Source organism: Sinohyriopsis cumingii, chromosome 4, assembly GCF_028554795.1.
Source record: "Sinohyriopsis cumingii isolate HCF-2022 chromosome 4, ASM2855479v2, whole genome shotgun sequence".
In the NCBI taxonomy this organism is placed as follows: domain Eukaryota; kingdom Metazoa; phylum Mollusca; class Bivalvia; order Unionida; family Unionidae; genus Sinohyriopsis; species Sinohyriopsis cumingii.
The window spans coordinates 144,560,849-144,574,642 of record NC_142964.1 but is presented as its reverse complement, the minus strand read 5'-3'; the positions used below and the strand labels follow the sequence as shown (position 1 = coordinate 144,574,642).

At 37.8% G+C, this 13,794-nt stretch overlaps 1 protein-coding gene across 3 annotated transcripts in view; it reads left to right on the top strand.

The window, feature by feature from the left end:
- The window catches only part of LOC149802256 (prostaglandin reductase 1-like), a 33,260-nt gene extending 20,806 nt beyond the window's left edge, over positions 1–12,454 (top strand). For 2 of the 3 annotated variants that reach the window (XM_089956689.1, XM_089956687.1), the window contains 2 exons: positions 7,324–7,442; positions 7,865–8,812. In XM_089956689.1, the coding sequence (XP_089812815.1) occupies positions 7,324–7,442; positions 7,865–7,975 (230 nt within the window). In that variant the 3' untranslated portion in view covers positions 7,976–8,812. Of the gene's footprint in view, positions 1–7,323; positions 7,443–7,864; positions 8,813–10,214 lie in introns of those variants that run through there. The other variant, XM_089956688.1, reaches the window with a different exon arrangement.
- The last annotated feature ends 1,340 nt before the right edge of the window (positions 12,455–13,794 follow it).

The window sequence follows — 13,794 nt, the reverse complement described above, 5'->3', positions numbered from 1 at the left end:
TCTATATGTATGGGTTTAAAATCAGTATTATTAATAAAAGAACTTAATGTGTTTATTTGGGTGTAAGTTTTGGAATTTCCTGAGCGTAATCCAGGTTATGGTTAATGTTTTGTAAACATCAGGATCATTTTAGAAGGTTATTTTCCATTAGGTAATTTTTTTCTTCAGAAAAAGCTAATAGTGACCTGAGGTGAAGCAAAAAACTATATACTGCAACTGAGAGGATTTTATCATTCGTACTTTGTCTTAGCACAATCAAGCTCTATTATATGTTGTGACCAGTAATTTTGGGCTGAATTGTATTTCAAATTATTGAATTCAAATGATTATTTTCTCTGGAAATACAAAGTGCTCTGATAAAATTCTTCGATAGAGATATTCACTTAAATTTATAGCGATTCAAACGTGGAATTATATTTCTGTGATTCAACAAAAGACGGTTGGCAAATCAACACACTAGAAGCTATAACAGACATTCATCGCTTTCAGGTCTTGGATTTATTCAGGACTTTTACTGAATTGTATTCGGGACCTTAAGTTACTCGGACTTGGTATGTAATTCCTAGTTTATTTTGGGATTTAATTTGCAATACCGTGAGATTTTGTTTCTAATTTTCACTTTGTTTACAAAGTTTGTCTTTCACTCTTCTGTTACTTATTTTAAGAGCATAGACTCATAACACTAGGTATGGAGTTCAATAAACAGGCATCACTGGGCATTGAAAATCTGAACCATGTTGTCTTCTTTACTTTCTTGGACAATTTTATCCGCACGGGAATTCCTTCGCCACCTAGGCTTGCTCAATTTAGCAGCCGATCTCATTGTATTATGTCAACTTTTTACGAGCCCATTGCAAATGATTTTTCTGTCCCAATGGAGGCCTAATTTGTGCACAAGAGACCAACCTCATCCAATCTGCACACATGAGGCACGAGTTGCGGACTTGCGGCATATAACTTGGTTCACGGTGGGTAAAACTTGGCAAGTACAACCGCCCGATATTAGCGTGTACTGAGGCAAGTACGGAATGCTTGGGCTCCCATATACTACCATCCTCTCGAGAAGTCAGCCACCTGCATATATTTTGAAAGCGTTTCACTGGTGGCAAGAATGTTTAAATGGCAGGGATTTTTCATCCTGTACGACAACTCTTACAGTAGTTAGTTTTCTCGATCAACAAGGAGGAACCATGACCTTATACCTTAGCCTCATGGTGTAAGACTTTCTTTCTAATGTGGCGTTGTCAACAATATATCCAGATATTCTTTCGCCATTTCCCCGTGACGGTTAGATGTACTGTGGCCGATCCTTCATCTCGGAACAATCAACTAATACAGACGGAATGGTCTCTCCATCCCTCGTTTTTCAGTTAGATATGTACCCGACGGAATCGTCCGTTGGTGGAAGACTAAACTCCCAATCTTTGTCTCTCTAGTCCCTTACCCAAAAGCTTCAGCAGTCGATGTTCTATCGCTAAATTGGAACGACCTGGACGCATACGCCTTCCCTCCAACACGTGATTTCAAAAGTGATACAGTAAACAAGAAAATCGGTCTATTGCCTCATCATTGCATCATTCAGATGAGAGAAGTCGTAGATAAATCTTGCATCGGAACTCTAGGAAAATTCTGATCGTCCCTCATCTACTCAAACAACCACGAAGGCAATTGTTTCATCACTGCTCAGAGGTAATGAACCTGCAGGTCTAGATCATATTAAACAGGCCCTCAGAATCAAACAATTTTTTTAACCAGTCTTGGAGTGAATCTATCAGGCATGAAAGCCTTTTACTCTGAAGCATACGAAGGCAAATGGCACATTTTATCCTGCCTCTACGGGCATCTCTACTGCAGATTGGTATTTCCCTCCTGGCTCTTCAAAGAGAGAAAATTAGCACCGAGTATTATAAGATTACTGCTCCACGATCAGACACCTTTCTTCAGAGAGGATATCGAACAAAATAAGGTCCTATCCTACCTACTCTCCAACATTGAGCATACAAGACCGAATCATTAACCTATACCGAAGTGGAAACTATCTTGGAAATTAACCTGGCTGAACAAGACACCTTTTGAACCAATTTCACGGGCATATCTGGTACACTTTTCATTCAAGACCTGATTCCTCATGGCATTAACGACTTCAGGCAAAACTAAAGAAATGCATGCTCTCCTAGCAGATTTGAATTTCATGCAGTTCCGGCAAGACTGTTCAGTCTTACTCATGAGAGCATCCTTTCGTCGCCAAGAACCGGCTTCCTTCCATGGGAAACCCGAGTTTCCTCATGCAACCTCTGTCTCGTCTGGACACATCAACTGAAGGACACCTACAAGACCAGATTTTGGCTTTGAAGTTGTACCTTAATAAAACAGGTGTTTCGTTGAAGGAAATCATGCCTCTTTCTACCTCTCAAGCCGGGACAGAATGATACATCAACACCGACTATCTCATCCTAGATTATGTGGGTTATTAGCTCGGCATATAGATAAAAAACAGCTCACATGAACTTAATATTTCGACTCACGAGGTTGGGGCAGTTGCCACCAGCCTAGCATTCATCTCAACTGTTCTCTAACCGACATTTAGGCTGTTGAATGTAGATTGGAATCCACATTATTTAGCTCTCGTCTCCCGAGATCTGTCGTTCCAAATGGCTCAATTTGAGCCGGTAGAACCTATATCCGCAGCTCAATAGGTCACCCTTCTAGGTCGATCGGTAGCTTCTTAAAACGCGGCCTCACGACTTTTGCATTTGTGGGGTGGTGTTTTCCTCCTTTGAAGCCGCGCCCCGACGGATGGTGTCCCCTCCAGTCGCGTTACATAGAAGCTGTCTCACATACCTTAAGGGAGTGGATATGGTATTTCCAGGATAAGGGTATGTGCCGTCCTCTACCTCCTACCTATTCTTGCACAGTATTATGATTGGGTAACGTATTTTTAAAAATAATATTCTTCCTCGTAAAATATTTATTCGAGAAAACATGTCCAGTCATAATACACATACACCCTCCCAGCCTCCCCGCAGTTACATGAATAAAAAGCGTGCCCTCTGCTCCAGTATTAACTGAGAGGTTTGTAGACTTTGCCTACAATTCTTATACCTAAGGGAATATCACTCTGCCCGACCACCACATAGGTCAGCAGACAGTTTTAGCTCCCTTTAGCAAAACGTAGTATCTGGGATGGTTGAATTTGCGAGGTAGTTGTTCTCCTAAGGTATTTTATCTGGGTAAATATTCTCGAAGAAACATCTATTATTGGGAAATATTATTTTCTCGCACCAACGTATAGTAGCGCATACTGAGATGAACTCTATCAATGCTACTATATAACCCCAAATAAGGTCAGCCACTTCTAATAATGTTACATTTACCCTAATGTTAAGCAAGTACGCCTGTACAACATAGGATTTCCCATGACCACATACGATTCCAAGCATTTTAACTCTTGGGTGCCTGCATAAGTAAGATTCGACCCCAATACTTCCAATTTAATGGTCATATCTTGAGATATAATCATTCTTTCAGACTTTCTTATAATATTTGGTTTTTATATCATTGTTTCATTGCTAGTGCATGATTTAACCAGTTAGCAGCCAAATATGTTTTAAGATTTTGTTTACTGGCATGTGGTACATAGTTTTTTTTTTGTGACATTCGGTATTTGCATTTATTCCAAAAATGAATAGAATGCCCAAGCCGTGTCTTTATTATCCTCGTATATCGAAGTATATGTGAATTCAATCCTGGCTGGTAATGGCAAACTATTCTTTGGCTGGCTGCAGGGAATTGCCAGCCGGGGGAGAATAAAATGGGGCCTAGCCGTGTTTGATGCATTTCGCAAAGGATGGGGTTTGGAAATCGATAAACACTTGTATAGTTTAGGTTACAAAAGTGAAGCGCCCTCTCAGTGAAGGAAAACGAAAATGGATTCAGTCAACGTACAAACAACCCACTTAAATTCTTGGCGTTATCGACGCTATAAAGATAAGTGGAATCCTTTTTTCCACTAGTTAGGCCACGCAAAGGAGCAAAACCTCGGGTGAATCAAAGACAAAGCTTGCCGCATTTCGAAAAGACACCCCGAATGAATCAAGCAACCTGTCAGATGATACGACCAGGATTGGACGCAGTGGATGACTATGTAGTAGAAGCCACATGGGACTTAATCAGCGATATTTCGTGAGTGTTTTTGTCTGAATCGCCTGATGTGCCTTCTGTTGACAACTTAAAGTGTTTTAAATCCACTTAATGTGAGGAGTGCATATCTGGCGGTTGTGTTTCAGGAACAACCGGATACTCTTGCCTGCCTTCGATGAGAACACGCGCTTTTATTTTATTTTCTTGGTGCCTATATCAGTCGAAGACGTGGATGCATATGCGGCAGACGTGTGCTTTGTTCATACTTTTGTTTTGCTTGCATTCTGCATAGTTTGGGTATTTTATCCAGACGAAGTGACTATATCCTCTCTCGGCGTTCAATAATAGCTACACGCATTACTTCCTCGCTGATGTTAGAGACCTTTATCCTAGCCAAAGACTTCGAGTTCTGGGCTGAGTCGCTCAAATTATCAAGTTTCCTCAGCTTCGCTGAACGTCAATATGTAGAACAATCGAGCTTGTCCAGCTCGACCTCGTGAATTTGCATGGCTGAAGCATCGGTGCTTCTGAAATACGTTGTAAACTTAGTCATATCGTTACTCTGGTCTGGTGCAGCTTTCACCAGTTTTGTCGTCAGCATGATGCTAAGTTTCAGGTCTCTATATTCCCTGAGCTCACTGCTGGAAGTCTTTAACAACTGCACCGGATCTGCAATGCCGTTCCACAAAAATCTGGGAGGGCGAGGAGTTCAGTCCCACGCACAGAAGCCTTAAGGTTGGAAAGTAGTCTGATTGCTGACCAGTTCGTTTAGGTACTCCGCCCAGGTTGTGGTTGATTTTGACGAGATATTTCACATTTCACACGAATGAGATAATAAAGCGCTGTTAATGGTAGCCATCTAGTTGAGGATAAAATCAACCAAAACCAGGACTTAGAACATTATAGGTATTGAGGTAGGAGCTTCGCTTATTGTAGACTTCTTAGTACTACAGGATAATCTGGATTAAGTAATTTTAGCCAATTATTAAAGACAATCTTTTTTCACATTTTTAATGTTGTGCTTGCAATTATCATCTTTGTCACCAGCTAATGCCGCAACCACCAGCACTACATGCCAACAACACGTGCTATTTTTCGATGATTTTGAACATTTGATTGTCGAAAGCCTGTCAATATCTGAGCAAAAATAGTACATGTCATATGATTTACAGACGTTTATAAATGGTAGAACTAAGTACCATGAAAACTTTTGTACCACGCGGTATTTTTAAGTGTACCTCGACAGTACCACGGTATATCGCAATTATGGGGCCCCGAGTGGCTGAGTGGTCTAAAGCGCTCTCCGTCACGGATCACTGCCATTTCACCTGTCTGCGTGGGTTCGAGTCTCGGGCTCGGCCAATGTCGATATGTGAGAAAGCTTGCCGGTAGCTTCACGTGGGTCGGTGGTTCTTTCTGGGGTTTACCCGGGTTCTTCCTCCACCATTAATACTGGCCGCCATGTACAACCTATCTTGTGCTGAAAATGGCGTTAAACCCTATGAAAACAACAACAACATATCGCAATTATATTATGGACCAACAATTCGATGTTCTTGAGCCGAGTCAAGACATTGTCTGTCAGTACTGAAAAGAAAGTGCTCTGGTTTATAGCAAATAAACACCATAATATTTCCATATTATTTGGAAAATTATCTTGAGAAAAAAAGAAAAAGTATTTCAGCTGAAAAAGTGAATCATAGATCTCTCCCCCACCCCGAAAATTACATGGCCTGTACCTTATAGTAAACGAGTTTATGTGTATGTTAACTGTCGTACAAGTTGCAATTGAAATATGGTAACTAATGTCGGACGATTCATCTCAGACAATAACTGATGCTGTGTGAAACATCAGGCTGACATTAGAGAGCCCATAAATAAAAAGTGAAAGTGTTAATAAAAAAATAAAGTTTTCTAGCTACACTATACATAGAAAAGGCAGGGATGCCAACGCCCGGGTATGATTTTTATCAAAGAAAGCCCGTAACGATAAAGCACACTTAGTGAACAAAGAAATTTAGTTTACCTGGGAAATAACGTCATGTTCAGACAGAGAATAAGTGCGCTCCTAAAAATCGAAGGATGGTTTGCAGTATTACAAATACCTTGCCATTCACATAAGGTGTATAACTAAAACATGAGGTATATATTTCTGTTGTTTGTTTGTTTGTTTTCTTTAAACCAAAATTTGTTGGAGAGTTGTATTTGGCCTGAATGTGTTTCACAATATTCCATTGGCCATCCCGTAGCATACGGTACACATGTCCAACATGTGATTAACGCCTCATAAATATACTTGTATTTTTAATATTTACCATTAATTTGTGCAGATGCAACTGGGAAAACGTACCATTGTACGTACCCCTGGGGGAAAAATACCGTGGTAAACCGGTAGATTGTAATACCGCGCACCTCGAATAAATGTCACTCACATGTATACGTTTCTATGGATATACTGTGAGGCTGTTGTTCCCTCTAGGCATCACGTTATCAGTTTATTTTTCATTAGACCTCAATGCTACTATTTATTGAAATAGATATATTGTGTGCCTTTGTTCAGAATTCTACATGTCGTCATACAGAGCATTCTATGACCTGATTTGACAAAGCCTGAAATATGTATTCTGTATATCTTTAGAGGGATAACTCTGCCTGAACATGACACGCAAAGTGTGTTTGTGTCACAAAAGAAAGATTTTCATTCATGTGTATCACATTTTTAAAAACAAACTATTGCAGAAAATAGAAAACATGGTCCAAATGTAAGCTAACGTAATCTCACATGTAGCGGAGGCTTGACTTTTTATTTTATAGCCCTTTAGCCCACCCTCCCCGGGCTTACGCAATTGGAGCTGTTTTCCCCATTGGGATTATACATGTTGCCATCAGTTAGAATATACTTTGAAATTTCCGTAGTTTTTGGTTTCTAAGCACTAGTGTATATTTTCTGTTGTGTATAGGTTGTTCAAACAAAGTTAAATATCGAGGTAGCATATTTTTACTGTCATACCGAAATAAACTGGTCACATCTCTAATGATTCAAGCTAATTATTCTCGAAATTTGATGACCTGAATACCATAACTCAATTTCACCGGAAGAATCTCCATATTTCATGTTTTAAGATGAATCGTCAATGTATTAGTAGCATAGAACTAAATCGCTTCTTTTCTCCCATCATCCAGGCCCTTTGCCCTACCTTTCAATTCTGAAGAAAACACTAACGGTTCAGGCTTTTCTCGTCTCCCAATACAGCGCTGAATGGCCGACTGCCTTGAGTGAAATGGTTCAGTGGGTGAAAGAGGTAAGGATATCTTTCCGTATTATGTCATCGACATCATCGTCGCTACCTCTTCATTTTCTATTAATATTAGTAGCAGTAGTTGCAACTGAAGAAGTGGCAGTAGTGGTAGTGATGGTGCAAAAAGCGTGTGGAGTTCATCATCTTGACAACCCATCTTAAGAGACAATTGGGTTGAGACTAGTAGATTTTCCGACAGCGGTGCTCTGATTACCTTGGAGGACTAACACTACTTTTTATCTCGAAACCAAAATTCGGGGCAATTATTTTAAACTACTTGCTTTTGTGATTCATTGCTATATTTCAGTATATAATCGTGTTTCGTACATGTCTGTTACCGCTTCTGATTAACGAATATCCTCCATTCTGCATTCTACTGCAACTCTGACTCGTTTATTTTATTTTTATTTTAAATTTTCTTTTAGGGGAAAATCAAGTACAAAGAGACGATAACGAACGGTTTCGACAATATGGTGGACACCTTGATCGGTCTGTTTAAAGGAAGAAACATTGGAATGAATGTTGTAAAACATTAAAAACGCAATAAAAAAAGTACTTAAAAAATTGAAGAAAAAAAATAATCCTGGACTTGACTTACAACAATCCATTACAGGCAATGTTACGACTGAAGCAGGCAGAAAGGGATATTAGTCCGTGGTTTCTTGTACTCGTCCTGCAATTAATATCAAGAACACAAACATTTTGTTTCTGTTTCTTTGTACTTGTGAACATGCCATGTCACAAACTTCGAAAGACTTAGTACAATCTCAGATTCGTTTTCTAGAAACAAAATTCCTCGTTAAACAAGACACCGTAAAACGGGTGTCAAATTTGTATCATTTTACTTAAAAATCAGCATGTAAACATTTACGTGTCACTCATCATTTACTTGGTCCTATAAGCGTAAAATATATAAGCGCATACAAAACTACTTTTTTTCCGACATTCAAAAACGAACATTTGACAGCAAAAGAATGGCATATCCCATTTTATTTGGTAATATCCGCATATCTGCAAGTAGCTCGTTGCGATGAACATTAATATGCATGTATGTAATACCTATGCATTTCAGTTTGGATGAAATCGACATTGTTTTTCGTGTGGGAATACCTTTCATAGCTGTGACGTTTTAATGGCTTATTGTGGCATAACACGCAAAAAATCCTTAGTACACTGACGGCATATTTAATATTGTTGCCAACTTGGTTTGCACCGATTAAGAGGAATGTTCTAGCCAGCTTTTAAAGGAATAAACCTATAAAGTGATGCAATATGATGAGTGGAAAATATTTGAATTGAAGTATATTTTATTGCTAGAGACAATCTACTTATTACAGCAATGTGTTGATCTGAAAATATATTTCTTATTTCAATCAAGTTTTCATTCTTGCTTTTTGTCATTTTTTCATCTTCATGTCTGAAATTCATTCTCTTTTCTTTTTTGACCGTATTATTAATTTCACCTAAAGAGCTAGTTCAAATGACTCGCTAGCGGTGGGATATTTGGTAAAGTATTTCTAAAAGAAAACGTATTAATATATGTTGTGTGTACTTTTCATTGGCATTCTAGATTTGACGTTTATATAAAGGTCTCTAAATATATATATATATATATATATATATATATATATATATATATATATGCGCTCTGATGTTTCCCATTCTTTCGTGAAAGAAAGTAATGCGTGTGAAAACTCAATCCCGAAAACGCGATGATTATGTGATTTTACAGGATATTATATAACACTGAAACACTTGAGGAAAAATGGTCTGGATCGTGAGTAGGTGTACCTTATTTACATTTGTTTAAAAAAAAATACATGCAACATATGTAAGGAACAAGAGTCATCATTGTTGATAGTTGATAGTGAGTCGTCAATTATCTTTAATGTGCAAGTTACAATATGCAAGAGACAGTGCACAGTGTCTTCAATCCTACCCTGTGGAACTTGTACCTTTAGCCACAATATGTAAATAATTGAGAAGACCACTTTCAGTATATGTGTAGTTTGTAACCCTGATAGTACCAAGTCAAACATGTGAATTGCATTGACCCTTGCAGTTTATCTGTATTACAGCCCTTCTGTAGCATAGTTCCAGTTTATTTGTATTCCAGCTCTTCTGTGGCATAGCTCCAGTTTATCTGTATTCCATCCCTTCTCTATGGCATAGCTCCAGTTTATCTGTATTCCAGCACTTCTCTATGGCATAGCTCCAGTTTATCTGTATTCCATCCCTTCTCTATGGCATAGCTCCAGTTTATCTGTATTCCATCCCTTCTCTATGGCATAGCTCCAGTTTATCTGTATTCCAGCACTTCTCTGCGGCATAGCTCCAGTTTATCCGTATTCAGATTCTTCTGTGGCATATATCTAGTTTATCTGTATTCCAGCCCTTCTCTGTGGTAAAGCTCCAGTTTCTCTGTATTCCAGCCCTTCTCTGTGGCATATCTCCAGTTTCTCTGTATTCCAGTACTTCTCTATGGCATAACTCCAGTTCATCTGTATTCCAACCCTTTTCTGTGGCATAGCTTCAGTTCATAATTTGGAAAATAATGCAACTGCCATCTTATCATATAAACATGTACTATGCATTAAAAATGGGGAGACTGTAATAATATTGGCTGTTGTGTCCAGTGGAACTCTCTAACTTGGCATATTTACAGTCATCTGTAAATGACAGGAGTTTGTGATATTTGATATGAAACCATGGTCAAGTCTTAATGGTATAGTGATTACAAGCCGACTTCACATGTGTTTATAACTTCCATTCCAGGCTCCAGAAAGAGGAAGGGTACAGTGGTGACCTGTCCATGGTCTGTTAATTTCTGCTATTACCATGGGTTCTTCCCACTGAAATGACCACACTATGACAACGTATGTGCTGTTGAAAGTATTTGATATATGCAGTGGACAATTACGAAGCCCAACCCGCCTGGACCTGCATTAAATTGCCTCCTTATGTTCCGCTGTCTAAAGCACCCATGTCATTGCAAACGACTAGTCTACGATAAAAGCCAACTTACGCCATGTTCAAATGTCACACGAAACAGTATCAATAAATATTTATCACAAATATAGAACATGGCACTAAATGAACACTTATGTCTATAACTGCAAAATGTAAACTCTTCACTACACGTGACCTATTTGCACAATAGAATACACTGTAAACGCATGCAAACATGTCATACCCAACGTATCTGACCATATTACGATATGCTTCGTTTTACATTCCCTGTTACTGACAATTGATAAAATCGAACATTGTTGAAGTGACTACCTTCTTCAAAGGTATGCAATTACTCATGTACTTTACCTGATCAGTTAGTAGTTTTCTTAAAATTTGTGGTTTTCTTCTATCGAACCACAAGTTTACCTTGCGGATAGTGCCTTCCCTCTCACCAGATGAAACATATCCTACAATTACAACACGCTGTCATGCGTACAAGAAAAATATCCCATTTTTGCATACAAATGTAAATTTTTAATATTTAGCCAATATTCAATAATTTTCATTATCTTTACAAGGGTTTTAAAGAACGAATGACTGTTCATACCAGAATATACAAGGTTCGGCTGATTAATATTTAGAGCTACATGCGTTGAAAGGAGATCACAAGCAGTGCAATGTAAAAATAAAAATAAAAAACAAACAAGTTTAGAAATTTTCTTTTTAAACTACCGACCACGAGCGTACTTTCTATATCAAAAGTTTAATAACTATCGGATATCAGATTTGCCTGTTATCTGACTGTCACGGAACTGAAATAACTGGATGAAGACCAATGTGGCAGCCTCCATTACATGGCATCATGATATTTGCCACATGCGTTATTCGTTAGGTCCAGCTTATATGCGAAATATAATGCTCCTCGAGTCTTGTTTAGTCTTTCTGCAGCACAATCATTGAGGCAATGGCTCATGTCTGTCATGATGTGATCTATTGCGCGTAAAACTGTAATAGCAAACTGACTTTTTCAGGTCTTATTTATAAGATTTCTGCAAGACATACTGTACCTGCACATTTCGTTTAGGTTTTAATTTTGTTGTAATAAATAATGTAACATTTTCTACTTATTACATATTATATTCGATATTTTGCGATACCAGACAAGGCGCCATGTGAAGCATATTTACATTACCAAGAGCTCTTACAGGCCTGACTAGCCAGTGCAAGACGGTATATGTAACGATGAAACGCACAAACGTATGGACAACACAACAACATAATACGCCCTACTTAAGCCGAACGCATAAAATCCCAATAGTTATGTATTTGGCTTATCAACTGCACAAAATAGGCGACCTACCCTGGCAGCATTTGGCACGTACTTGCAAAGAGGAACATCAATAACATCCACGGTGAAATAAGCAAACGATTACATGTTTACAGTTGTAAGTGGCGTTTCTTATTACATTTATTTCTATTAAAAAAAAAAAACATAGTTTATGAAACAAAAGTAACGGACTGTCGTCACATCTTCATTAAGCGATCGGGTCCCCGAGTGGTCGAGTGATCTAAAGCGCTCTCCGTTACGGATCACTGCCATCCCACCTCTGGCTGCGTGGGTTCGAGTCTCGGATTCGGCCAATGTAGATGTGAGAAAGCTTGCCAGTAGCTTTTCGTGGGTCAGTGGTTCTTTCCGGGGTTTTCCCGGGTTCTTTCTCCACCATTAATACTGACAGCCATGTATCGTGTGCTGAAAAATGGCGTTAAACCCCATAACAACAACAACATTAAGCGATCGCTCAGTAAGGAATGATTAGAACAAAATAAATTCTGGTAAATTTCACAAAACTGGGCCAGTCAGCACCATCAACGATAGTTTAGGAAATAACGTTTATAAAACGTACTTTATAAATTCGTCGTCGTCGTCTTCTCATGGTTAATACTACTACTTCGATGTGTGCATTTGTCCTCTTTGATGAGAGCTTATGGCATGACATAATTGTGCATCTCTTGTTACAAAAAATGATGAAAACTATTTTGCAAATAAAAACTGAGTATATCTGGGAACGATTTACTATGTTACTTTATATCACTAAATGATACCAACAGTACGAAATATGTTTAGGTAACTTTGATTCACTGGCAGAAAACAAAATAAGCAGCATCCTCTAAACATATTGTCCTTATAATTATTGAAAGGAATTATACATTGTAATAAATCAATCACTTAATACGGCTATATCTCCCTAGAGAAACACTGTCGCGATATGCGCTAATTATTAAGTGCAAAATAGTGTTATGAGATACAGTTTGGTAATAAATTCTTTAAACTAAATGACGGAAGAAATGTTATAAGATGTGCAAGAACGAAAAACGCAAAATGGGTTAGACAAAATGTGCATCAAGGCAAGAAATAAACATGTGCGATTATGGAACATCTATGAAACGTTATTCATGTATGCTACACCTCAAGCTGATTACGCAAAATAGATCCATGATGTACAGAATGGTCAGCTGATGTTCATTAATTAATGAAGCTTTTTTCACACCTAACATCTAACAACGACGTTTTTATCACACAAATTGTTCATATTGAAATGATACGTTTTAAGAACATAAGGTTTTTATTACTGGTGAAAATTAAATCTTAAAAATATCTAGTGAAAAATGTAATAAAATTGTGAGTACAAATACAATGTTATAGAGGACATAATTTATTTATATTGAGATGAAATTAAATAATTATTATAATGAGTCAAGAAAATCTAGTTACATATGGTTAACAGAATGCATTATGAAAAGATAAAAATGAGATTTTTACGCGAAGACGGCATGCTCAAAATGTGAGACGTTTAAAGTCAACACTTTAAATGTTTAAAAAATGTTACTGAGGAAAAGACTTAAAGACAATGAAGAAAAGGGGAGGGTAAACATAAATCGTCGTATTAAAGTAACTGTATCTCAGCTGAGTGATCAACAAGTATATAAGTTTCAAGACTTAATAATCAAGTCAGATATTCGTCTTATTATGAGGCTGAACTTTACGATAATTAAATCGTTATAAGTATACCAAAAAAGCAATTGTGAAGGATCAGATCGCACGTAAAGTATAACTTCAAATACTTTTACTGAGGAATCAAAGATGGAGGAAACAAAGACGTCTTAGAACACACGTAGTTTGAAAACCATGAAGTAGTAACATAAAATCGATACTTTAATACACTATTTGATTACCTCGTCCCTCAATCCGAACAGAAAATGAGACACTACAAGTGGGGTTTTATATAATTGAGATATTAAAACATTAATGTTGATAGAGTACATCCATCAAACCGTAGCTCATATAATGCTTACGTCAACATAACGTATTCTGGCAAACAATAATTCACTGACACAGCTGAAT